Raw genomic sequence first — 25,719 nt, forward strand, 5'->3', positions numbered from 1 at the left:
TTAAGGGGATTAGCTATAGATAAGGGAAAATAAAGTGGGCAGGAATAGGAAATGTAGAATAGGAGTCGGTGTTTTGTTCCTGCAAAGCGGGTCAATATTGCTTAGGACGGCGTCCTAGGGGGGAGGTACCAGGTCTATTGAGGAATATCGTTAAGAATACAAGAGGTGGGGGCCATGGCATGTAAGCCAAGTACACATGATGGGCCCGTACCACCAGCATTGCCACCCGCCGGGGTGGCCCACCTTTTTGTTAACACGGTGTGTCAGACATATCATTGTAGGATCTGCTCAAAACAGTTGGTAATTTGCCAGGTTGGAGCAAGCCTTCGCTCCGTTACATATGAAGTACCTTTATGGTAGGTTACTGGGTTGCACAGTGTGTTACAATTTTTTAGTTGGCAAGCGAGGTCAGCGTGTTACCTAATGTCTTGTCTTTAAAATGATTATGGGGTGGGGCCCATTAGGCACTGGCTGGGGGTCAGGGTCATTTAGGTGAATTTGAACAGGTATAGGCCTTGTCGTCACATCGGCAAGGGTATCCATATGTGCAGTGGGAGGGTGCGTAGGAAGGTGGGGTAAGGAAGCCCTAGGCGCTATGTGCAGGGGAAGTAGCTGCAGGAGGGCGTTCAGTCACACGGCGCCTTTGCGCCGGTCCAATTAGACATGTAGGGACTGGGGTCCGATGTCTGCTCAGTGTCTGTACACTAGTATCCAGGGAGCACATTGGTGCACAATGATGTATGGTATCACACGGGATTTCTGCATTTATGGGGCTTGTGTACTTCTTATTGTACGTCGTATGGCAGCACAGGATACCGTCGCTCCCCCAGTACATTACACGGCGTCATTATATGCCTGGGGTGTGTCATGTTGTATTTATGCACCATTGCCCAGCCACTCCCACAGTGTAATGTAAGTGTGGGTCACGTATTTTTGGCACGTTTAAAGCCTGTGGGGAGTAGAGGAAAAAGGGGGGAGAGTACAGTCTCGCGGAATAGCACGGCAGTCAAAACATCGTTGTTGGGCACCTCTCGGTGTAAGGCACTAATCATTTGTCTTTGATTTTCGTTTGTTTACCTGGATCAACGCCTGGTGCCTGGAAGCGCTACGTGCCGCTATGACTGCAAAAGTGGACAATCAAGGGGACCGGTGGATCCGGAATGTGAGGGGCAAGCGGCGCCGTCAAGTTGGATGGGTGATCAACCCAGTGGTCAAGTGGTGCCAGCCTGGATGGTGCTTCATAACGGACTGTATAGCTGTCATGCGTTTGTGGTTACCATCAGTGGTAAGTCGGCAGTACGTCTGCCTGGCAGGTTATACCTGCAGATCTGCTGATGCATTCTAGTGAGAGGGTATGGTTGTCACCATTTAATCTTGCCACACGAGTTCTGACGGCAGGGCGCCGCTCTGTAAGTATATACCTTTACCAATGGTAAAAAAAAACACGAGTATCAGGGGCAGAGGTGACACAACTCCTGTGTCATGGAACGGTTAACTGCCATTACGGCGCATGCACGCGGGCGCCTATCGATGCGGACATGGAGTAGAGTCTGGATGCTCCGTGTAGGGGGAGAGGCAGGCACGGGGCCTATCCCAGAACCTTGGGCTTGGATGCAGATAGTTCACGGTTTAGGGGGTCCTAAATGGGAGGTTCACTCCCTATGATGAATCCAGCACCGTAGCATTATTGTCCTGCTAATGGGAGTGCCCGGGTGTGGAATTATTCCTCAACGCACCTTGTAATTACATTAGTCACTGGGTGGGTTGGGAGGCTCCGGAGTAGGGGCAGCAGCCAACACAGAACATAGCTTAGAGCATATTGGTTCAGTTTCAGCAGTACATGAGGCCCTGGGGGATGCTCATGGGAATTATCTGGGACCCTGGGGGCACTATTCTGGGTTGTATCACAAATTGTACAATTACATTGGGAATGAGTACCGGGTTATGTGAGTGGCTGGTCAACTGTGTAGGTTTTGAGCAGGGTGCTAATAATACTAGGGGTTTGGGTTCCAACGTGGTACATCACGATGCGTCAATCAAGACCATTTTTGAGGCTCCTTGACGGTATGTCGTGTTTGTCAGATTCAGTCAGCTCTGGGATTTTTTGTGTTGCCCCACACTGGGTGGGGGGTTGCGTACTCTACCCACGGGGTAGAACGGGGGGAATACTTCGCATGGGGTTGGGAATGCGACATGACTATGCCGAGGTACACTTCGGCATGGAGTGCAGCGATTCCAGTAGGGAGGAGGCTGGCTAGCGTTTTTACACCGGCAGACTAGGCAGACAGAGCTGAGAACAGGGTGGTGTTTTCAAGTATAGGTCCTTGGCCTCAGTCAGTTTCGGGGTTTTCTTTAGGACTGATATTCTGAGGAGATACAGTCCTTCGCCGCAATAGTTCCTAGAGTTAGTAGAGGAATGGCTTGTTACCACTAGGCAGAAGGGTCTTGCGGGAGGAGGTAATCTTCGAGGTTGGCCGGGTAGCACAGGGGTAACAGGGCTGCAGCATAGTCTGGTCACAGGGGGTGTCAGGGCAAATTGTGCTTTATAGAAGTCGTGGTTCACTCGACTAGGGTGGGTGATGACATAGTGTTGAGAAATTTCATAGGTGTGGTCAGGGAATTGAGGCAGGGGCATGACCTTTCTGAGTTGTAGGAGTGGGGGGAGGCCAGATCGTCGGTTAACAATACTGGCCTGTGGCGGTAAGGTCATGACCGGTGAGCAACTATTTGAAGGTCTGAGGGGGCGGGCATCATCCTACGGAGGTGCCCGCCCAGGGGGAGGGGCCATTGGCTCCTCCTAGAACTTCAGGGGCAAGGTAACTGGTGCTTCAAAGGGGCGCGGGTTGGGGAGTCACGCTTTCCTTAGGCTGGTAGCCACCCCGCGCGCGCATACTCATGACGTCACCGGATGGCGCAGAGTAAGGGCCCTCCTTCAGTGGGTAAATGGAGTTCACGGCGTGGACCGGGTAATTACCGGGCCCGGCTGCGCATGCGCACACCTGTAGGGGAGGCGCAGCTAGTAGGACCTGACACCGGTTAGCGACCTTGCCATATGGCCCAGAAATGTTAGTATACAAAAATGCAGAGGAGGATGTTAGACTCGGTTAGGAAACAATCTGTATTAGAGTCTTTGTTAAGGATAGTCACTCACACCTGTTGACAATAATGTATCTAATGTCCTGCTGAATTTTTGTATAATTGTTTATCATGCAAATTTAAAATTTATTGTTTTTGTACTTAATAAATACGGCCGGGGGGTCTCTCGACCTCCCGCCTTCCAAAGATACCACGTCCAGGGTGCTGTGTCCGGGGGTGGTGTGGACATAGGGGGAGGGCGGTAGCCAGTCACTGACCATGTGGAAAGGGGGGGCCCTTGGCCCCTCCGCCTGCATGGCAGTGCGGCGACCTCCCCCGGACTTCTCGGTGGTGGGGCATGTTCACTGGGGGCGCGCCCTACCACCGATTGGCTACCTACGTGACCCGGATGACGTTAATCGACATCCGGGTCGGAGGGGGGGGGGGGGGCCTCTGGGGGGTTAAAGCGGCGGGGAGCGCCCAGGTGACCCCCTTGTTCCCTGGACGCTCCCCCACATCGGACGTGCCCTGGCGCGCAGGGCGGTAAATTTTCCCCACCCACCATCCCTGGAGTACGTGGTTGATGCGTTGCTAGTCCAACTAGCGGGCATTGGGCGCGTGAAACTGTTATGAGATGTTAGTTTCTGATGAGGTTTTCTTTTAGGACTTTTTCTCCCATTGTAGTGATCAATATGGTATTGTGCAGTTATGTTTTGACTATGCTTTCTTGTAGGCCTTGTTCTCCCAAGGTAGTGAATGATACTGTATTATGTGTAACTGATGCAGTCGTGTTTAGGCCTTTTCTTTCCCTTGTAGCTTTATGGTGTTATACATGACGTGTGATTTTAGTCAGTGTAGTTGTCCTTTAGAATTTTCTCCCATAGGTCGTCGTATTTATTAGGTATGGGGGCATGCGGTAAGGTCATGACCGGTGAGCAACTATTTGAAGGTCTGAGGGGGCGGGCATCATCCTACGGAGGTGCCCGCCCAGGGGGAGGGGCCATTGGCTCCTCCTAGAACTTCAGGGGCAAGGTAACTGGTGCTTCAAAGGGGCGCGGGTTGGGGAGTCACGCTTTCCTTAGGCTGGTAGCCACCCCGCGCGCGCATACTCATGACGTCACCGGATGGCGCAGAGTAAGGGCCCTCCTTCAGTGGGTAAATGGAGTTCACGGCGTGGACCGGGTAATTACCGGGCCCGGCTGCGCATGCGCACACCTGTAGGGGAGGCGCAGCTAGTAGGACCTGACACCGGTTAGCGACCTTGCCATATGGCCCAGAAATGTTAGTATACAAAAATGCAGAGGAGGATGTTAGACTCGGTTAGGAAACAATCTGTATTAGAGTCTTTGTTAAGGATAGTCACTCACACCTGTTGACAATAATGTATCTAATGTCCTGCTGAATTTTTGTATAATTGTTTATCATGCAAATTTAAAATTTATTGTTTTTGTACTTAATAAATACGGCCGGGGGGTCTCTCGACCTCCCGCCTTCGAAAGATACCACGTCCAGGGTGCTGTGTCCGGGGGTGGTGTGGACATAGGGGGAGGGCGGTAGCCAGTCACTGACCATGTGCTAAATATGCGCTGAAATGTGCGCATGTGCATCTCAGACCTGCCAACCATGGACACCTAAGGTGGGGGAGAAATAGGGGGGGCGAGGGCTTGAGCACTTGCACTGTATGGGCAGCAAGTGGGAATAGGCGACGCCCACCCTTCACATCACCACAAAGACTGCCTCCTATGTCTAACTAGGATTATGGTTACCAGAATATTTCCCGTGATTAGGGACCTAATTTTCCAGGCCCACCTTTCCTTTAACCTTTCCTTTAGCAACCAAAGAAATCCGGGGAGCCGCCATCTTGGTTCAGTTTCACTGAGCAAATTGGACTCACATCTGAAAACAAAGCTTTGCAAAATGAAAATCCAGGACTGGAACATGGTGCCCCTGATGACATGGAGGCATCCATCAGGCTTAAGGAAAATTGCTAACATGAAATGGAGCCAGTCTCAACAATCTATTGGAAATCTACTTTATGTAAGAGTTTCCAGCTCACCTTTGAGCGCCATGCGATAGTGTCTCTTTACGAGGTGGCCATGTTAATTGGCAGATGTGGAATCTCTACTAGCCTCTCCGAGAACCTCCTGTCTCAATAACACAATTTGTTAATATGCCAGCCAGGCTTCAACGTTTCAATAGTCACAGAACCAGACAGAACATAATCCAACATCAACAAGAATTTTAAATCGAATAACAACACGATTCACTCGGAAATGTTAGTGTCCTGAGCTGCAAATACATCAGGGCTTCTACTTATTTAGATCATCACACATTATTCTTTAAAAAACGGTCCGCAGCTTTCTATGTTTTTTTAATCTTGCAAAATGAAATTATATATACGTTCTAACTATTGACAGCTGGTGTGACAGCAGCCTACGAATCTGAACAAAGGAGGGTCAAACTCATCCGTTAGAGGTCGATTACTTGAGCGCCATTAAATTGAATATTAAGTAACGCGTGTTATTTACAGCGCTGAGAAAACTGTGAGGTCAATTGACACATCAAATAGTGCTATTATTTAAGTGCAGCCTGGATAAAGTGAATTGTTTTTTTGAATTTTGATGCAAAGTGAAGAAAAGAAAAACAATGGTAATGATCAGCAAAAGGTGACATCACCAAAAAGAATTGGACTTTTAATGCTCTTTCATGAATATCAACAAAGGCAAGTCTTTTATGAACCTCAGGTGAGAGTTCCACAGCTTCAATTCAAATATATCCTGCCACCTCCATTATAAACGGAGTCTCGGGTACCACGTAAGATGCACCAAGTTAGGTCCGTAGTGTTGACTCATTACACCCATGTCATCTATTATGTATCAGAGCAGGTCAGTCATTCGGGCTGGCAGTCATACATATTTTCACACATTGCCCTGGAATATTTGTATTACCACCATGCCTTTAGTGGTGTTGGAGCAACAGAGTCATGAAATCATTTACTGCAATCTCTCGTCCTTGGAAGAATTAGGGCCCTTGATTACTCATGCCTTTGATCATCCACACTTCTAATCATCCCCAAGCATGCACATGTTTTGACCACACCAGAGGTGGTTCTAATTCTTGCACCATTCTGTGTGCCCTGAGACAGTGCAGCAGTTGGCATATGTACCTGACAAACTACAATCTGTGTCACACAAGGAGACCGAAGACATGTGCATGAGACTCCACCTAATGTCGTCAAGCAGTGCCCCAACCTCATTATGTGAGATTACAGAAGAAGCTAAAGACTCTTTTTATAATACGGAAAGCGTTCTGGAGTGGACCCACAGGAATCACATGGTATTGCCCCCTCAGTGCACCGGAACTCACTTTATCTGACAGACCTTGTGGCATTGCTCCACTACCAGCGTCTGCCCACTATATTTTGAAAAGCTAGGTGCACATCAGATGATATTGCAAGTCGTTAATACCTCAATGTATCAAGCTAGTGGCAAAGACTTTGCATTTTGAGATACTGAACTTTTTGAGTTGGCTCTAGCCACGCAGGTCACGCAAGACGTCTGCCATATTCTGGAAGCCATTTTGGAAGTCCTTCATTGCTTAATAAAAACTCTGTTTTGCGTGGTTAACATCACCACCAACATCACAAGTGGGGCGATGCTGGTCACAGATCCAACTAAAATGACATCTTCACAAGCCTGACAACACAAGCAGACATGCCATCTAATGTTTTAAGAGATACATTAATGTATGTGGGAGTAAAAATACTGTAGGAAATGACAACGGTAAACACAAAAACAGGAGATCTAAATGAAACAATATCACCCATTACAGGCACGAAATAAAACACCGTTTTGTACTGGAATCCAGTCCCTTTTTTTAAGTTTATTTGCATTTGTTTGCATTCGTTATGTCACAATGGGCCTGATAATCACGTTATGCTATACATTTTTGCTTCCAGAATGTGAGTACACGTTCAGTTCAAGCAAAGTATCCCATTTTCCCATTCAGCTGCGGCATAGAGGAACTGGCTTTGCTTACTATTGGACTAAAAGAAACATACGGAGCTGGGGACGTTTTTTAAAGAATATCATATGATCTAAATAAGCAGAGGCTCTGATATATCTGCAGTTCAGGACACCAGAATTTCACTTTGAATTCTCTTGCCATTATCCACAAGGATTTATGCTGGTGCTGTGACATTTTATAAGTATTTGTGGCATTTGACGACAATTTGCTTTTCTTATCTTACAGATGCGAGTATAATGCAAAGAGATATATTGAGGTTGAGACTGGAAGGATTTTTGTTTTAATAAAATGGCTTGGTTTGCTATATTTCCGCTGATATTCTGATCCTAATATGCACCTAATTTAATTACATGAAAGGTGGCTTATTCATTCGAATATTACTTAAAAGTACTATGCAACAATGCATAACTTAACAAAACTTTAAATTAAAACACAACAATCAAGAGTCCTTTGACTGAGAACTATCTCTTACACATATTTTGAAAACGTGTTTGGATACATTGACCAATGAGCGTCCTTCAGTAATTTAGTACACTTTTCTTTTCCCTAGTGTAACCCTGTGGTAAGGGCAGGAAAGACTGGATGTAACTTCAACTGGCCCCTTTAAAACAATGAGCTAATTGAGCATGTGGAAAAAAAGAGTTTGTAGAGCAATTCATACTTGAGTAATAGATACATAATATTTCTCAGAATAACAAAAAATGCATATGCTGCGGTGGTATGGGGACTCACTAGGATTTTAGAGCATAGCCTCCAGAGTAGGATCTGCAATAAAGCTTACGACCCAGAGATCATATATTGCTATAAGCTTTAAGTGGGCTCAAGAAGGTGGAAGCGCTATTAAACCAAGCATGCTGGCATAACATGCACATCAGTGCATGTCATGCCACTTCGGTCTTTTTCTAATCCAATAGTAACCCTGACGCATGAGAGTTTCATCATGTACATGAAACAAAGCTGCAAATCCTTCTTGATGTATGCTTTTGAAAGTCAATATTTTTACACTGCGTGTTGACTAGGAATCATCTTTTCTTCTTTAGAGATATGACTCAAAATGATGATACTGTCTAACAATTTATGGAAATTTTCATTCAAGCACAGCTTCACTTACTGATCCATTCTCTTATTAAGAAAAACATCTAAAAAAAAACCTCTGAGTACTATTTTAAGGCAAATAAATTCTTTCATGCTCAAGCAATCACCTCTGCATTTGAGTTAAAGCACTCTCACAGCAGCCAATGGCCCTCGCGTGAGTTCATTTATGATTTCTGACAAGAACAAACTACTAAAGTTAGGGAATATATACGTTTAACACTTCTTGCCATGAATGACTCTTACTGTTCCACTGGAACCACAAAGTATTTTTCTTACTTCAAAATGTCACCAAAATGGTAAAGCCATGATCACCCATAACCAACCATGTACACAGCACGAATGACAATGATTTATCCTGAATATAAAATAGTAAGTATATTTAGTTTTTCCTGCATTTTATTTTTCTTCTTCATTACTGAATCCATTATAGTTTAATTTACCTCAATCTAGAGCTTTCAATAGCTTAACAATACAGACTCATTTTCGGCTCACCTGCCATTCCTCTTGATATGTGCAGTGTCAAAACAAACTCCTTGAAAAAAAACAAAGCCTCAATCGTTGTACTGAAAGTCACTAATATAGATTTACGGGTTCAGCTATTGGCTTATAAAGCGAGCGTGCGGACTAATAAATGTCGTTTTCTCCTTTACAGGTTAGCTGACACTTCACTCCAGGCACTTTCGTAGGGCCTGTTTCTTTTATGAATGATTGTCAGCCTACGGATGGAGGTGAATTAGGTTTACATTGAATGAAGTTGCAACAATGTATATGGCAACTGTGTCATTGAAATCTAATACTTGTGTCAAAGACTGCAATGTTTCATTTTGGGTGGATTGATGGGATTGCTTGCTTGCTTTCAGGCCTCTTGCAAATGACATTCGTGGTAGTGGAGCGGATTGAACGGGTCTCAAAACACCTCCCAGTCTAATAAGAAATATATGAAAGTGTACCAAGCCCACTATAATCTTAAGTAAAAGACACACAATTGACAGACGGAATGCAGAACAAATCAAAACATTCATCCCCAGTCAAGAGATCTTGGTTAAATCCATCATTCTTTTGCTCACCATGCCACCCAAGCTTAGACCTGGCCATATTCACATCAGTCTTGACCCTGTGCCTCAAGAGAACAGTCCAACCCGAACTGCCTAACCAGTGCCTCCCTGGACCGGCAACAAGCATCCTATGACCAGTTTTGTGGTATCACCCCTCATTCGCCAGGATAGCTTGAATCCAGTGGCACAGTGAGCCCGGGACCTACGTCTGGGCATACCCAGCGCACTTAGGGCAAGCAAGCAAAAGAAACACAATTGATGGACGGAATGCAGAACAAAGCAAAATATTCACCCCCAGTCAAGAGATCTGGGTTAAATCCATAATTTTTGGGCTCACCATGCCACCCCAGTTTAGACCTGGCCATATGCAAATCAGTCATGACCCTGTGCCTCATGGGAACAGTCCAGCCCGAACTGCCAAGCCAGGCCTTCCCTGGACCGGAAACAAGCATCCTAGGAATGGTTTCGGGGTTTCACCCCTCTTCCGCCAGGATAGCTTGAATTCAGTGGTACTATAATCTTAAAGCAAACTAAGTGAACGTCATGATTGTGTATGATCCCAGCTGCCCTCCTTCCTCATTTTCTTTGCTCTACAGTCAAGTAAAATAATATTGCTCTACAACGATGCAACCCTAGCCAAGATCAACAAAATTGGGTGAGTTTCACGAGACATGCATCAGCATTTTAGGCTGGCATCCTAGAAGTGCTGGAAGAAAACAGTAAAGACCACCTTCCACCATGAGCAAAGCAGAGGGGAGCTCTATCCAGTTCACAATCTACCAGACACTATCCCTCCTCTGCATCCGAAAAATTCTCAAGACCTTAGTCTTCAAACATCTTCTCAATCTAGGATAAGGCCAAGGGTAACCTGTGAATGCAATATCTCCGTAATTCCACAATCAAGGCTTACTTACCTCTGCTCTTCAGCAGCAGACCTGTGTCCCACTGGCTAGCCATCCCTCTATCTTGCTAACCTCCCACATCCAACTGCGTCCAACCCCTTCCCTGTATATCACAAACTAAGTATTTTTCAGCTTTTCAATGGATGCAGTTCAACCTGTGACATACAATCCCACATTCCTATATGCTTGCAACTTTCCACAGAATAATATGCAAACAACATAGCTATTATAAAGGTATTTTATGTATTGACCCCAGATTCAAGACAAAGCAGTTACAGCCATGCACACTGTACCAGTGGAAAGCACACCATTTAAAGTCAGTTTAGCAACAGCTCACATTTATGTCTAGAAATATAGGAAATCTTACTTTAATGTGTCTTTCTCCGACAAAGAAAATTGAAAATTCTTAGATGAATCTTACTCTGAAGATCATTGTGATAAAATAAATTGATTTCATGCAGCTTAATGTCACAGTTAGTTAAAAATGGTAAAAGACTCTACTCTGTTATACAACAGCAAATAATAACTCCCTTCTACAAATTGAAAAGACCTCTGCAACCATCTTAAATGGGATTCCATCTTAGATTTATCGCTCAGGTTGAAACTGTGGGTGAATATGCTTCCAAAATGAGTACCCGCTTTTAGCATCAAAGAATCAAATCAAAAGCTCAGAGGTGGTATATGTTGAAGCCAGCTTCTTCCCTCCAAACGTCACTTTGCCAATCTTTATTAGCTTAGGATCAGAGTAAGAGCGTACTCCGTTGCAAAATGTTATCATTTCCAACATCTAGAAGTTTGACATATTTAAAAAAAACAAAGTTACCCATACTAGGAGAGTCTAAGCCTTAATGTATCTCAGATAGAGACGAATTTAGAGGCTCCCAGATCAAAAGGTCTAGCAGCTTTCTCCCAGCAGTGTTTAAGGGTTCCTTAGACTCCTCACACTAGAAGATCTTAGAGCCAACAACTACCATGTTTAATAGAGGGCCTTGCAGCCAGAGGCTTGATTACCCAGAAGTTTCGGGGTAAACATTACTCTGATATGGAAGGTATCGGAGCCAGAGAATACCCTACCAGGAGGATCGAATAGTCCAAGCTCCTCAAACATGGACTATCTCAGTGTCAGAGAAGTAATAACAAGGAGGGACTCAGAGCTTTTTGAATTATAAGGGGATTAGGACTATTAGTGGGACCTGGAGGATAGCTGTAGGCCAGCACTTAAGCTATGAGATGGAATGAAACATTCTCAGCTTCATTTGAACTTGGTACGTTCCCCCTGTGGTAAAGCTAATTGGTGGAATGAATTAAGATATGGAAAAAACATCAAACATTCTCTAGAGAATATTAAAAACTTTTCATATTTTATAAAATGTCTTGGTCTTATGCTCAGATGCATCAGACATACACATGCATAGGTTTGTATTGACGTTCCATAGGGTTTGATTCCAATTATTAGCACTCTGCCTGCACATAATTGTGAAATGTATTGTTCCTCTTTTTTATCCAGCCTTGCTTTCCATATTACCTTTTACAAAGTCTGGGAGCTGACAAAGAGACGGGGTTTGTGGCCATGTGTGTTGTTGGTGTATGCACTCCATTCTTTATATGTTCTCCTCACAAACATCCTAAAAGTATTAGCTAGGCCCATTTCTCTTACTACTCAGTTTAATAGCACCTTACACATTGATCTTAACTCATTTCTAGCAGGCCTCTCCAGTAACTGGCATGGTAACCAGGGGAAAGTAGCATCAGACTGTAACTGAGTTAAACAATCCAGGGCTAGATTTTTTTAAAGCAATTTTACAGTTGCAAATCCTGCAATTCCCAACATCATAGGTTTTACAACATTAGAATTGCCCTTTGGACAGCTTACTCTTTGGAGATCGTGCCTTGGTGAGAGTAGGCAGGGCTATCAGGGGACCAATGCTTGCTCTGTGTGTTCCCAAACAGGAACCTCTTTATGCTTTTGAAAGCAACAGTTCCTACGAGGAACAAGGACTGCTTTAAAAGACACTAGTATGTAATCTGTTAATGCAAGCAGAAAGATGATGAACTGCTGTTCTGTGCAGGTCACTATCCATGTGTCTGCAGCCAATCAGGAAGAATTGCAAATAGCGACCTGCTGAATTAATATTCATTATGTAGGTCATTCTGTGGCATCCATGAGGGGTGTATTTGTGTAGTGATATATATGTACATAGTCAGTGTGCTATTTGCAATCACAATTTGCAACCAGTTGTTTAGTTGGTTTGGCCCCTAGTGCCTAGAAATCAAAAACTAATTTCAATGAGGAAAGTTGGATGTCTCTTTGATAGTTGTGGATCAGGAGACAAGCATGCCCCAGAACACTGTGTGAAAAATATCTTAGCAGCACCAAAACATCATTAAAGTTATCATTAAAAGTCGAACAATTCCCAAATAAATGTAATAAATCAGAAGAAACATTTACTAAACAAAACAACAAAAAAAGTGTTCAAAGAGTTCCAAATGTATTAATCTGTAACGGTGATGACAGAAACCCCATAGTAAATCATTGAGGTCAAATTCCAATGTGAGCCAATGGGAATGGGCGACCAAAGGGTAACTATTTTTATACTAGATGCTCCAATAGGTCTGAAATTTTCTGAGGATCTTCTGGGAAACCCACTATGGTTAAGATGGAGACATGCGGCTCAAGCACTCTCACCATCAAGGAATCTAGACAAAGTCCAGTCCCACTGGTTCTTTTTCATATATTACATTCTCTCATTAACTTTCAGATGGTAGGTCCTATGGCCCTTAGAATGGCTCTTGTGATTCAAGAGGAAGCCGTTTTTTGTCAGTCCCTTTTGGCCTTCATATGGTTAAGTCAGCATTTTCATTTCCAGATGGTGGGGAAGACCCAGTTTAAAAGGGTCATACAGAGGGGATGGGGATTTCTGAATCTATCCGTTCATAGTTCGAACATCTATCACTCGCACACAGTCAGTGTTTTCTAGGTTCTTTGAAACTGTTGAAGGGAGGCTCATGCTAACTCAGCTCTGTGTGCTCCTCAATCCCTCCCTTGGTTGTGCTCATAAAAATTAAGAACCACCCTCTCCCTCACTGTTGAAGACCTACTCTAACGGGTCTTCTCCCTATCCCATCCTTCAACCCAAATAGCCAAAAGGTGGCAGGGGATCTATGGGAAGCAATGTGGTAATGTCCCTTCTAACTGTACCCTGTCTTTGACGCGGGGCTGAAAATTCCAAAATTCTATCATAATTTTCTGGAGGGCAGTGATCATGAGTTTCCTCATTTCCCACATACCCGCCAGACAAGTACAACGTGGTGTTCATAGGATCTACTCCAATAAAAAAAAGTCCATTGTCTTGCTGATATTGAGCTCTGTAGAGAGCTCGTCCAAGAAACAGCCATTTTCAGCCAAGCAGAGGATTCAACAACAGTAGTTCACACCTTACTGGGCAGAGCGCGGAGTAATCCAATCATCCATGCTGCAGAATGGGCCTGCCTGGCATAAATGGCTTGGGGGACACCAGTTCATGTAACAAAAAATAAAAAATTAAAACTTTACTGATCTCATTTTTGCGAGATCTGTACTAAAAATCTAAATGCACCGTTGAACGAGATTTTAAAATGTAATAAAAAAACAAAACGTCTCGTCTGTTTCGTAAGAGAATTTACACAGTTTTTTGTTTATAAATATGGAAAAGCACTGTCAATGGCAAAAGTACTTTAGCTTATGCAGGAACAAGCACTTTTTGCCTCTTTCTACAGAAACCTGAATGCTGGAAGTGAACGGTAAACATGTCAAAATGGTTCAATCTGACTTGTTAATACTGCAACACGCCAGCCCTGCATCCATGCTTTTAAAGTCTCCCATGAGGATAGTGTAATGCCACACTGGGCATTTGAATTCATGACCACTTGCCCATTTTTTGTGAAATGAGCCTGAGGATTTAGCTAGAGCGCCACTTTCTTGACATTGTTTAGTAGAAGAACGCATGCATTGTGAGTTGTTTATGAGAATGTAAGTGTCTTGGGAGCCAGATATGCCAAGTATCTAGTCAATAAATGAAGGACCCACACTAAAGGACAGATTTTCCCACAAACTGTTATATACATTTTAGCTAAATCTTTATTCATACAGCAAGGAAGGAAATAATCAATATTTGGTCTTTGGTACATAATATGATCCAGAACACACATTTAAATTGATTTAAATGGTAGCATTTAAATACCGATAGTAAAATAAAACCTGGTGCAAACTGCATTTGCACCAATTAATTACTGCCAAATCTGTGTTTGAGTTAGTAATTACATCCAGGTGATGAATGTATGTGGAAACCAGGGCTCCAAGACTAATAACAGAAGGAAAAAAAGTGAAAAAATTGTTTTCACGTCATTCCCTATAATTTTATCATTAGATCTGAATCAGGAACAACCGATACTCTCACCCCAGCACAAAAACCATTTGCGCAGTGGGTAGTTCAGCAGCCAAATATACATCGGATGTGCATTATATTCATTAGTGTTCATTCATTCATTTGTATTAACACATTAACATTTTCAAGGTTGTCTCCATTTTGATCACAAAAACTGTGATGAAAACACAGTAACCCATGCTAGAAACAGTGAATTTCACAAAGCCATTTCATTTCAACAGATATCCTCATTATATAGAATAACTCAATACAATATCTAAAACCGACAACAGACAATATTATGGGCATGCAATGGTGTAGAAGAGTGAGTGTGTGAAGTGAAAAGAGGCTAAGATTTATAGTTCCAACATATGCATGCTGTAAGATCAAGCGTTAAGACGGAGAACATGTATGCCCACCTGGATGCAGAGGTGACAGTGTCATGGTAATGGTTTTGGGGGCCCCGGCTAAGACATATTTTGGGGCTCACTGTACGGAACAAATCTGAATTTGATTACGCATTTTCTGCTAAGTGAAGCCAGCATGATGTCAGGCAACACTAAATTATATGTTTAACTTTAACAGGGTCACAAAAACAGTTGATATAGGTTTTGCATGGGACCCCTAAAAGCCTTTAAATGACACTGGGTGGAGAGAGGGTAAGTTGTACATGCATGCAGAGAGGGAGACTTGGAAAAAAAGAATAGACGGAGGTTAAAGTTCACTTTTCCAGGGAGCCTCTTGGAAGGTCGGGCCAATTGCCCACTTGCCCATGCCTTAAAACATCTCAATGGAGGTAGCGACATGCCGCTAATCCCGGAATCCCCAATATAAATGCAAGGAGAACGTATAGGCCTTACCTAGCATTCAGAATTTTCCATTTATCTCTGAAGAACTTCCAGGCTAAATCACGACCATGTGGGTTCCGTGCTACATGGATGATTACATCAATGGCGTCCTGATCCAGCACCACCTCAGAATTCAGGGAGAGGTTAAGCAGTCTAAAATACAATCAAATCGGAAATGACATTTTAGTATTACTCATTCTTCTTGCCAGTGAGGATATTAAAAACACTGATATCATTAATTCAGCTTCTAAGTGTATCAAAGAGTCATAATATGAGTAGTAAGAATGCAATCAGAGGTGGGAATTGTTTCCTGTTAACACAACGTGCCACTTAAAAGACCATTGTCTAAAATTCACAAGCAAAATCTCTCAACTTTTTTTTTAACCTACCTTTACAGTTACAAGTCATAGGACTTCACAACTTTGTACACGTCTGCTTTCAAGGAGATTTAAAATGTATTACAACCTTGAAGAGATGTAGCACAGCACAAGAAATAAACCCTCGATCAATTGTTCATGTAAAAAGAGCCTTTAATATGGCGAGAAACATTTTTTTGTAAAATACCACATAGTAGCTATTGTAATAAATATATTAACACTTGCATGAAGTGAAGAAAATAGTTGAAGCCATTCAAGATCAAAAATCGTTATGATCTCAGAAAGCTAGGAACAGCAATACTTTTCTTATTACTTTTGTTTACAACCCGGATGGACTGCTTCGCAACTTGTGTGGTTTAACCACCAGGACTACAGGCCAAACTGGTTTTAATCTTTGCAAGTTTCACCATTTGGTTGCTTAGTCCTGTTACTATTTACTGTTTATTAACATCCTAACACCTCACGGTTGCAATACACAGTAAAATGAGAACTGTTCAGTGGGCCATCATGATGGTCAAAGGTCGTGTAATGCCAATTCAAGTGATGCCACGAAATGGGAAGGGGGGAGGAGCTAAAGAGCACTTGATAACAGCACAGGTCAAAAAATTAAATCTCCCCAGGCCCCCCGAAAGTGTCAACTGCTCTGCCCCCATCTAAAGACTAGGAATGTCCCCGACAAGTTGTACAATACATAATGCGAAACAAAACCCACCTGTTTAACAGGTTCCTGTCATCGCTGCAGGTCAAAGCTTCAAGCAATATTTTCTTTTCAGACACTGCGGTAGAAGAGTGGAATTTCATCCATATAAACTCCCAGACATCCTCGTCCATCAAAGAAACGCCTGTGCAGTAGACGATGTCTCTCACATTTGGTGGAATTCTACAAGAAGCAATGACAAGCACACTCAGTTTACCGAACAGCAAAGAACAGCCGAGAATGACAATCAGTGCGCACGTAAAGTCGACATTATTACGACGAGTGATATAGTGGATGTGGAGACAGTGTTGTTCGGACAATACTACCTGTCTGATATATTTATGTCCCATCATATGTGGTAAAGTAGATATGATTTGCAGTATCGTGAGATGGCTCTCGCTTTTCGATCATTACGTTTGTGCACTTCATTTCCTCGACAGGTATGGTTTCACTTTAGAGAATGTTGCTGTTGGTAAGCATTACACATACATTGATGGGTTGTGCTGATTTTAATTATCATCGAAATAAACAATTCCTTGACTTCTTGACTGAATCCTCTCTTTCTGAACCAGAGACAATCTGGAGTACCTTTCTTTCATTATTGAACAAATGGAACTACTTGGCGAGATGAAAACATTGCTATTCTAGGGACACATTCCAGTTTAACCTATTCACACCATTTCCAGTGAAAGCTCATGAAGAATTCCCATATTTGGTTCCTGCCTTCAAAGCTCTTTGGTGTTATAAATAATTGCAATTGCCCATATTATTTTGTTTTTCTCTAATACAGAGAGAAACTCACTTTATCAATGCCTTCTTATCACCTTGTTGCTTCTACTCTTGTAGAATTTATGCATCACCATTGTAGCTTGAATTACGAGCCAGGTGGGGTGGGCGGAATTCGCGTAATCGCGGTACGCAAATCTCCGCGAAATGGTAAAAATCTCCGCGAACATGCAGAAATTCCGCAAACACGCGGAATTGCTTGTTCGCGATGCTTTTTTCCTGTTCACAGTTGCTGTTTGCGTGCTCGGGGAGATATATCTCGCGAACACGCATTTTGAGAACGCGAACAAGAAAAAATTTCGCGAAGTCGCGGAAAGCAGAATTTTGGGCAATTTCGCGTTCTCCGCGTAACGCGAAATTACCCAAATTCCGCAAATTCCGCCTCATTCCAAGTGGGTTGATTTCTCCACATCCGGGTTTTCCGGGTGTTGGAAAAGGCAACATAATTTTACTGTGCATTAATTCTGCATGGTAGAACTACTTGAGGATTTGAATGCAGCATTAGCCAAGCATCAATTTGTTTTTTTTCTTCCTTTTTCTAAGAGCGGTGCCATTCACAACCTTCCAGTTGTCTTCCATATTAACCCACTCTCTTCCCTCACCCTCCACTGCAGCCAGTGGTTCCCGCACACATTTATAACCTGCATAAAGTAGGTGATAAATGTGTGAGTGTATGTGAGCCGGCGCTTCCTGCAACTTGCCACGCTAACGTGAGGACAGGCCGGGTGGCTCCCGGCAGCTCGCAGCTCACCACGGAGGTTCAGCAGCTCAGCTCACCTGTGGCCCGTGCACCGTGGCTTTGCTGCATCCATTCTTCGTCTCCCTGTCCATTCGCCTAGTCTGTTTAGCAGCAGGTGACCCGGCGTGAAGGGGCCGGAGGGGACCGCAACGAGTACCAAGGGAGCATTGACCCCCTGAACCTGCCTGCCCGCCTGCTTAAAGAAGCCCGCATCTCCGACGCCCAAGAGCCCTGAAAGGACACCAGCCTCGACCCCTTCCCAGGGAGAGAGGAGGTGAGCGAGTTGGTGGAGACAGTCGACTGGCAGGGGGTGTTTGCAGCTCAGAGGGCGATCGGAGGGGGGGCAGCTAACAAGGAAGCCAACAAGTGGGCCACTAAATCTTAAGAGCTAAGGAAGTAGTGAAGGGGGGTCCCAGGAGCACCGTGCGGAGGCCCAGAGCCCCTGCCCGCCCAAAAGAGTTATCAAAATAAAAAGAGGTTCACCACGGATCATGAGATCAGGGAAGCCTCGAGGCGGTGTAGAAAAACCTCCGGGGAAGACAAAAAAAAAGGAAGAGGGGGCCCACCTAGTACAAACAAAGAGGCAGATGTAGGAACGGCCACGGGCAGGGGCATGAGCTTCCAAAGGCCGACATCTCTGAAAGTGACAGACAGAGGGCCAGACCCACATATAGATCCTTCAGCATCTTTTGACTCTATAAAACAAGGGTCATTGAGCCCTGCCCCTGTTCCTAGTGTCGCAGAGGATTCCTACACGGACAACACAGGAAGCAGACCCCCAAAAACTAACAAGGGAGTAACAGATGAAGTGGCAATAGCCTCCCCGGCCCACAATGCACCAGGTCCAGGCTTTAAAGCTAGCAAACGGGCGCTAATTTCTGACTTTCTCAAAGTGTGCCATAGACTTTCCACAGGGAGCAGCAAGGAGCATACAGAAAAAAACGATAGCACCAACGTTAATGTTGAAAATCACAAGGTCGTTATGGATCTCACGTACAGCAGCGACAAATCAACATCCTCAAAGCACAAATTAAGGAGTAAAAGCGAGCCCAGTAATGCCCTCAAAACGAAAACAACAGGGAACTCAGTGGGTGTGGTCTCCGGCCTTCCTGGGTTAGACGATCAAAGCAGGTTACAACCAGCCAAAGGATCAATCTTACCTTCAGCACAACTACCTCTCCAGGCTCAACAAGCAATTCATCCTCAAACGGCTTGCGCCCTCGTCCACTGGGATCCCGACCCAAGCAGTGATTTTGTTCTCTCACAGCAAAGCCACTGGACAGCCCAGAAAACGTCAACTAAAGAAACAGAGGGAGGCACTCTGCACAACCAAAATCTTACCCAAGACCTGAGCTCATTTTCAATGGTTTATTTTCCCAGTCTGTTGAGAGACCAATTTTCACTGGAACAAGATAATATGGCGGAAAACCATAGTAATCTCTTCTTAGGGTTAGAAATCAAAAACACCAAAATCTTCAAGTCACAAGAAGCAAATGAAATAGCAGACTTCAAACAAAGTAGGCGCCATTCTCTAGAAACGAACAAGCTAAGTTAGGAAAGGAAGAGGACACTCAAAACACGACCCCCCAGAGGAGTGAACAACTGCATGAGTACAACACCTACACAGAACACCCCGAGCATCTCGAATACTCACCCCTACTAACCCAAACACAGGGGGAAACACCGAAGAGCACTCCAACAGCCACCATATGGCCGCAACTGTTAAACACCTTGGAAACCATAGGCAGAGCAATGTCATACCATGCAGACAAATTAGACACGGAAGTCGATCTGCTTAACATCCTGGCTATCCACGTCCAGGGGATAGAAGCAAATTTACAGGACCTTAACACAATGATAAAGAAGGTGCAACTCGACAAGGACACCACATTTCATACTTGCTGCTGCCCCCAAATAATTGACAAACTGGCAACGGAACTTACTTTGATGTCACAGATATTGGGGGTTGTTAAGGAATCACTTAAAGAGATCAGCAAAAACACCAGTCATGAAAGAGTTAAACAAGACGGCCTAGAGGGAAGTGGCAGGGCAAGTGGTGTCCAGAGCGAAGAAGAGAGCCTCGAAGTACTAGAGCAGTCAAGCTCTTCCACTCCAGACGATATCAAGACGCTAGCAATCTTAGATGAACAAGTTCAGTCTGAGGCGGGAGAGGATGCACCACAAAACCAGGATCCACGAACAAAAGAGCAAACAAGCCCTAAACAATCGAAGCTGGCAACCTCTCTCACAAAGAGAGAAAGGAAGCGCTTGAGAAAAGCAAGAAAAACCAAATCAAACATCCGAGGGCCGCCGGTGACACATCCACAAAAAACAATTTCAATTCTAATGATATCAACGATAAGGTGCTGACAGAGGGAGACCCCTCTCAAAATAAAACAAAGCCCGTGCTTGGGTCAACTCCAACTGACAACTCCTTAATAAAGGAGCCCACTACTCCAGACAGCCCAATCCAATGAACTAGCCCAATCCAGCAAGCAAGGAAAGTGTTCAGTATATTCAACATCCCGGTAGGGAAAGAAGAACTCAAACCATTGAGCCCAGGAATATTAAAAAACACAGGCACTGTGCACGGTAATAAAGCAAACATCAACTTCCTCACCTTACAAGCGACCCCCAACAACAGCCAAGTGGATTCAGAGAGGTATACGAAGCCCAATGGAAGAAAGAAACGGGCACAGCCGTCTGGAGCATCACACGTTCCACCAGTGGTGAACTCCACCAGTATTGAGAGAAACTGTTTCCAACATCAAATTATGTCTGCCCCATTAGACCCGGAGGCTAGCCGGGCAGGCACAGCCACTTCAAGTAACGGGGGGGGGGGGGGGGGGGGGGGAGCTACATAGAACCAATACGACTCATCCCAAGCAAAAAAGTTGAACTAATTCCGCGATACAGCTCGAGAGGGCCACATGACATCTTGAATAGAGGGTCTATTTTAAAACTCTTAGAAGAATTACCAGCCCTGCGTCCTATAAAATCAGGCGATTTGGAATCAATCGAATTCAAACAAACCCTCACCAATCAGACCCAGACTCCACGATTATAACATGGACCGAACACAGCTTTACAGAACACATTCTGCAGCATAAGGAGGAATTCTCCCTATGGGGCAAAGAGTTAATAAAGGTGGAGCCCGCACGATACCCCAGTCCGCTCCAGAAACAAAGTTCTAAATGGAGCCTCTTAAACAGCGCGAAAGGCCCAGACCAAAGAAGCACCATGGTAGAAGAAGGTCACCTATCTAGGCAAATTACAATCACAATTGCTCACCATGAAGAAGTCACACTTGAGAGGCACCCACAAGCTCCCTTGGTTTTAAATCAGAGGAGTGTAGAATGAACTAACTCAAGACAAACAGGAGGAAAAGAGCAGGGTTGCAAGATCTGTTCTTGGAACATCAATGGGTTAAGTACAAAGCTGGAGGAAGACGATTTCATAGAGTTCATCACACAATATAACTTACTCCTGCTTCAGGAAACCTGGCAGACAAAAAACTCGCCACTTGTGGGATACAAAGAACATTTCATCCCAGCACAAAAGGAGGCATGGCATGGTAGGGCAAAAGGAGGGCTATCGATCTTTATATCCACCGACTTCCTTTGGAGAGATGTCTGCATTGATTTAGATTCGACATGGATGCAATGTATTAAAGTCAAAATCTCCCCTAATGTGGGTCTATTAATTCTGAATTTATACATGCACCCAGCAGGAAAACACAAAGGGATAAGAATTAAGCAACTAATAGCCGCAATTACAATACTGAAAACCACCTACCCAAATGATAATATGATAATAACAGGTGACTTTAACATGAACCTAATTCAAGGACAGGAGGGAAATTTAGCGACCTTTATACAGCCACGACAGGTCAATCGAAGTAGACAAGATGCAATGGGGAAGAAATGTGCAACAAAATCGGATGCCCTCTTTCTGTACACCGAAAATGGAAGGGGTCCCTTGGACAGACCAGCAGCCCTAACGAGGGTCACCAGGAATACAGGCTCAACAATAGACTTTACATTAGCAGATCCTGATCTATTTCCTCATATTAAAGATTTCCACATCCTGGAACGGGTTGAAAGTGACCACTATCCCCAGATCTTCACATTATCTATCAATCCAAAAGAGTCGGAGCAGGCGCATTCTCTAACATTGAACACTCAACTCTTTAACTTACAACGATTAAACTGGAACGAAGACAACATTTCCAATTTAATGGAGACATGTCGCTCATTGCTCTCACTGCCAGCAGAAGCTCAAGATACAGTAAAGGCCTGGGAGTCCTTCGTAGTTAACATCAACAAAAAATACCAAAACAAGTGCAGAGGACACGAAACAACAAGAAACTGAGGAGGGAAGTGGTACACGCTAAAAATACGTGCAATAAAAAAGCTGCTGAATACATACCTAAGATAATTTCGAAAAAAGGACCCCCAATTATCACAACAAATTCGCACATTGATAGAAAATTTAAAAAAGGAGCTAAAACGCGAAACCAAGGCGGCCAAGCAAAAGTATAAGGAAAACCTCGAGACTATCATACTCCATGCCAGCAAGCTGCGAAATTCCAAACAGTTCTGGGCAAAAATAAACCTCATGCTTATTGGTAAACAGCGACAGTTCAACTCAGACATGACAGATCAAATCTGGAGCGCTCACATCGATGCAACATACAATACCACACTGGACAAGCGCACAGACAATACAACTGAGATTCCAACAGAGCTCAATCTGACTCCCAGTTCGAGAACAACCCCAGAAGCTGGGAATCCCAGCAAGCAAAAAGATTCCTCTGGTACCCTCAGTTCGATATTGGAGGAAGCTTCAGCCCCGGACCCAATAAAGTTATTCCAAATCAAAGAAAGCAGTAAGCCAGCCTTTCTGGAGAATACAGGTGAAACAGAGCAGATAACTCCAAAGCAGGTTCTGAGGACTATAAATCACCTGAGAGTGGACGGGGCTCCCGGACCAAATGGCCTACCCAACTCTCTATTTAGGCAAGATCCTACAGTTTGGTCTAGCCTCTTATCCCCCTTGTTCTGTAACAGCTTAAGGACCGGGAATATTCCTGACTCCTGGAGGGGCAGCATCCTTCATCCTATTCATAAATCGGGGACACGCTCAGACCCTAACAACTATAGGTTAATAGCCCTAATAGACGTTGAGGCCAAGATCTACGCATCCAACTTATTGGCAGATCTGGAGACTGGGGTTAGAAGCAAAAACTTGATCCCAATGACACAAACAGGATTCCGGGCCGGCATGGGCACCCTAACAAACTTATCAGCACTAAATCTCCTAGCTAAGAAAGCAATTGACAATTCTAACATCCTATACACATGCTTTCTAGACCTCCAAGCTGCTTTTGATAAAGTGCCAAGAACTAAACTATGGGCTAAAATGAAAGCTTGGGGCGCCCCTTCCAACTTATTGGGAGCAATTATCAACTTATATTCGCATACCTGGGTCCAAATAAAAAAAGTGGATGGTCGGCGCCTAACAAAGAAATTTCCAACAATTAACGGGCTAAAGCAAGGATGTGTGTTGGCCCCTAGCCTATTTAACATCTATACCATCGACCTAGAGAGTGACCTACGCACAATCCAGGGTGACCCACCGAAATTGGGACAAACACCCATAGCGAGTCTGCAATACGCGGATGATATTGTGCTTCTCTCACAAACTCCACTTGGTTTACAACGGCTGATCTCACAACTCGCGCTGTACATCTCAAATGCTCAATTAACAATAAATCTTAAAAAATCTAATGTCCTATGCTTCTCCAGCACTCATAAAAAACGATCAAAATTTGTTTGGAGGATAAATTCTTGTACTCTAACCCAGGTGGATGAATACAAATATTTGGGCATCCTACTAGATCGCCTATTAAACTACAAACATCATTTAGACCCTGGGAACACATAATCAAAACAACTTCAATTTGCTTTCAAAACCATACAAAAAAAACTAAGCGGAAGTTCAACCGGTCACTTGCTAAAGGTTGTAGCAGCAAAATTTCTGCCTTCAATCACATACGGCTCGGAAATGATGGCCACCAAGGACTCTAAAACGCTAAACCTTGCCCAATCAAGATTGTTTAAAAAACTCTTCTCAATTCCGCGACATATTTCCCAAGCGCAAATACGCCTGGAATACGGATTAACAAACCAGATACAGGCCAGACAAGGGGTCCTGGCCAAATATTTTTGGCGCATGAGGGACGCTGAAGATAATACGCTTGCCCATCTCTGTTGGGAAGAGGTAAAAAAACAGGCTAGACAGACCAATTCCACATGCAGGTCTCTTAGGCAAGTGCTTCTATCGCTAAATCTGGAAGAAGCTTGGCTTTCACAATTGTCATATTCTGCTTTTAAACAAACTACCAACAAAGCCGTCAAACAAGCATCGTTGCAAATAGACAGAGCATTAGTGGCTGGTAAAAGTCATGCCTGGATCGTGATACCAACATATAAACAACTGAAACAACAATCCTATTTACAAGAATGTTTCAGGGATCACTATAAGAGGAAACTAAGCTTACTGAGGTTGGGCTGGTTTCCGAGCAAAGATCTTACCCCAAAATGGTTACGGACCTGGCCAACTCTGGATTGTCGCCTCTGTGACAAGGGAGTAGAGTCGCTATTGCATCTATTATGTATCTGCCCGGCCTTACAAAATCTAAGGAAGATCCTCCTGAGGCCATTCCTAAGAGAAAGACAAGTCAGGACCTGCATGGCGGCTGTGAAAAAAAACCTCAGTGGGTCTTCGAGACAACTTTCCTGTAAAACGATAAAATTCCTGACATTTGCTGCTCAAGAGCTCGAAAAAAAGGTAGCAGCAAAAGAGGAACTGGGACATATGGACACCTTGCATAAGACCCAGATCCTCTTTCATTCTCCTTACAGCCACCCTCCTCCCCTCCCCTTCTCGTTTATTCTAAGACACTGCAAGCACTTTATTTGAGACAAGAGGGGACAGTTACATCTAATCAAATATAAGCCCTTATGTGTGCAGCACCCCCTGTTATAACAGTCATTTGTTGGCCCCAATATTTTAATGGGAGGGTCATTGCCTTATATGTGCTACCCCTGTTTCTTTTACCTTTGTACATTTAAATGCGCTCTCCCTGTTTCTAATTATCATGTATTATCTGTGCAAAGTCGCCCAGGACACGGGGGCATGTTTTATGCTGTTTTACGCTGATTCAATACGTTGATGTTTATCACATGGTGGTAAGTTCCACTCTTTTACGATTTTAACAAATCAAATAAAAGTATTATGTTGTTGTTGTTGTTGTTGTGTGAGTTAAACCCCACAGAACTGGGAATTCCATGTGGCATTACCAACTGCAAAATTCAGTTTCACATGGTAATTCCCCATTCCTTGGGGCTTAACTTGCAATCGCACAGAAGGCACTTACTCATTTTGGTATTCACAGAAGGCACTTACTCATTTCGGTATTCACAGAAGTTAGGACTCCTAACTTTAGGACTCCTAAATGCCTTCTGTGAATACCGAAAGTCTTAAAATTAGGATTTTTCTCAGTTTAGTAGTAGTATAGTTAGGACTCCTAACTTTAGGACTCCTAAATGCCTTCTGGAATACCGAAAGTCTTAAAATTAGGATTTTTCTCAATATAGTAGTCCTAAATTTAGGACTCCTAACTTTAGGACTCCTAAATGCCTTCTGTGAATA

The 25,719-nt window shown here is 43.9% G+C and overlaps 1 protein-coding gene across 1 annotated transcript in view; it reads right to left on the reverse strand.

Moving 5' to 3' along the window:
* TRHDE (thyrotropin releasing hormone degrading enzyme) overlaps positions 1 to 25,719 on the reverse strand; it is a 1,875,424-nt gene that overhangs the window by 79,701 nt on the left and 1,770,004 nt on the right. Inside the window, exons 16-17 of the mRNA XM_085653848.1 lie at positions 16,494 to 16,661; positions 15,417 to 15,557 (exon numbers count right to left, since the gene is read on the reverse strand). Of these exons, the coding sequence (XP_085509974.1) occupies positions 15,417 to 15,557; positions 16,494 to 16,661 (309 nt within the window). The remainder of the gene's footprint in view (positions 1 to 15,416; positions 15,558 to 16,493; positions 16,662 to 25,719) is intronic.

Source organism: Triturus cristatus, chromosome 4_1 (assembly GCF_964204655.1).
Source record: "Triturus cristatus chromosome 4_1, aTriCri1.1, whole genome shotgun sequence".
NCBI lineage: Eukaryota > Metazoa > Chordata > Amphibia > Caudata > Salamandridae > Triturus > Triturus cristatus.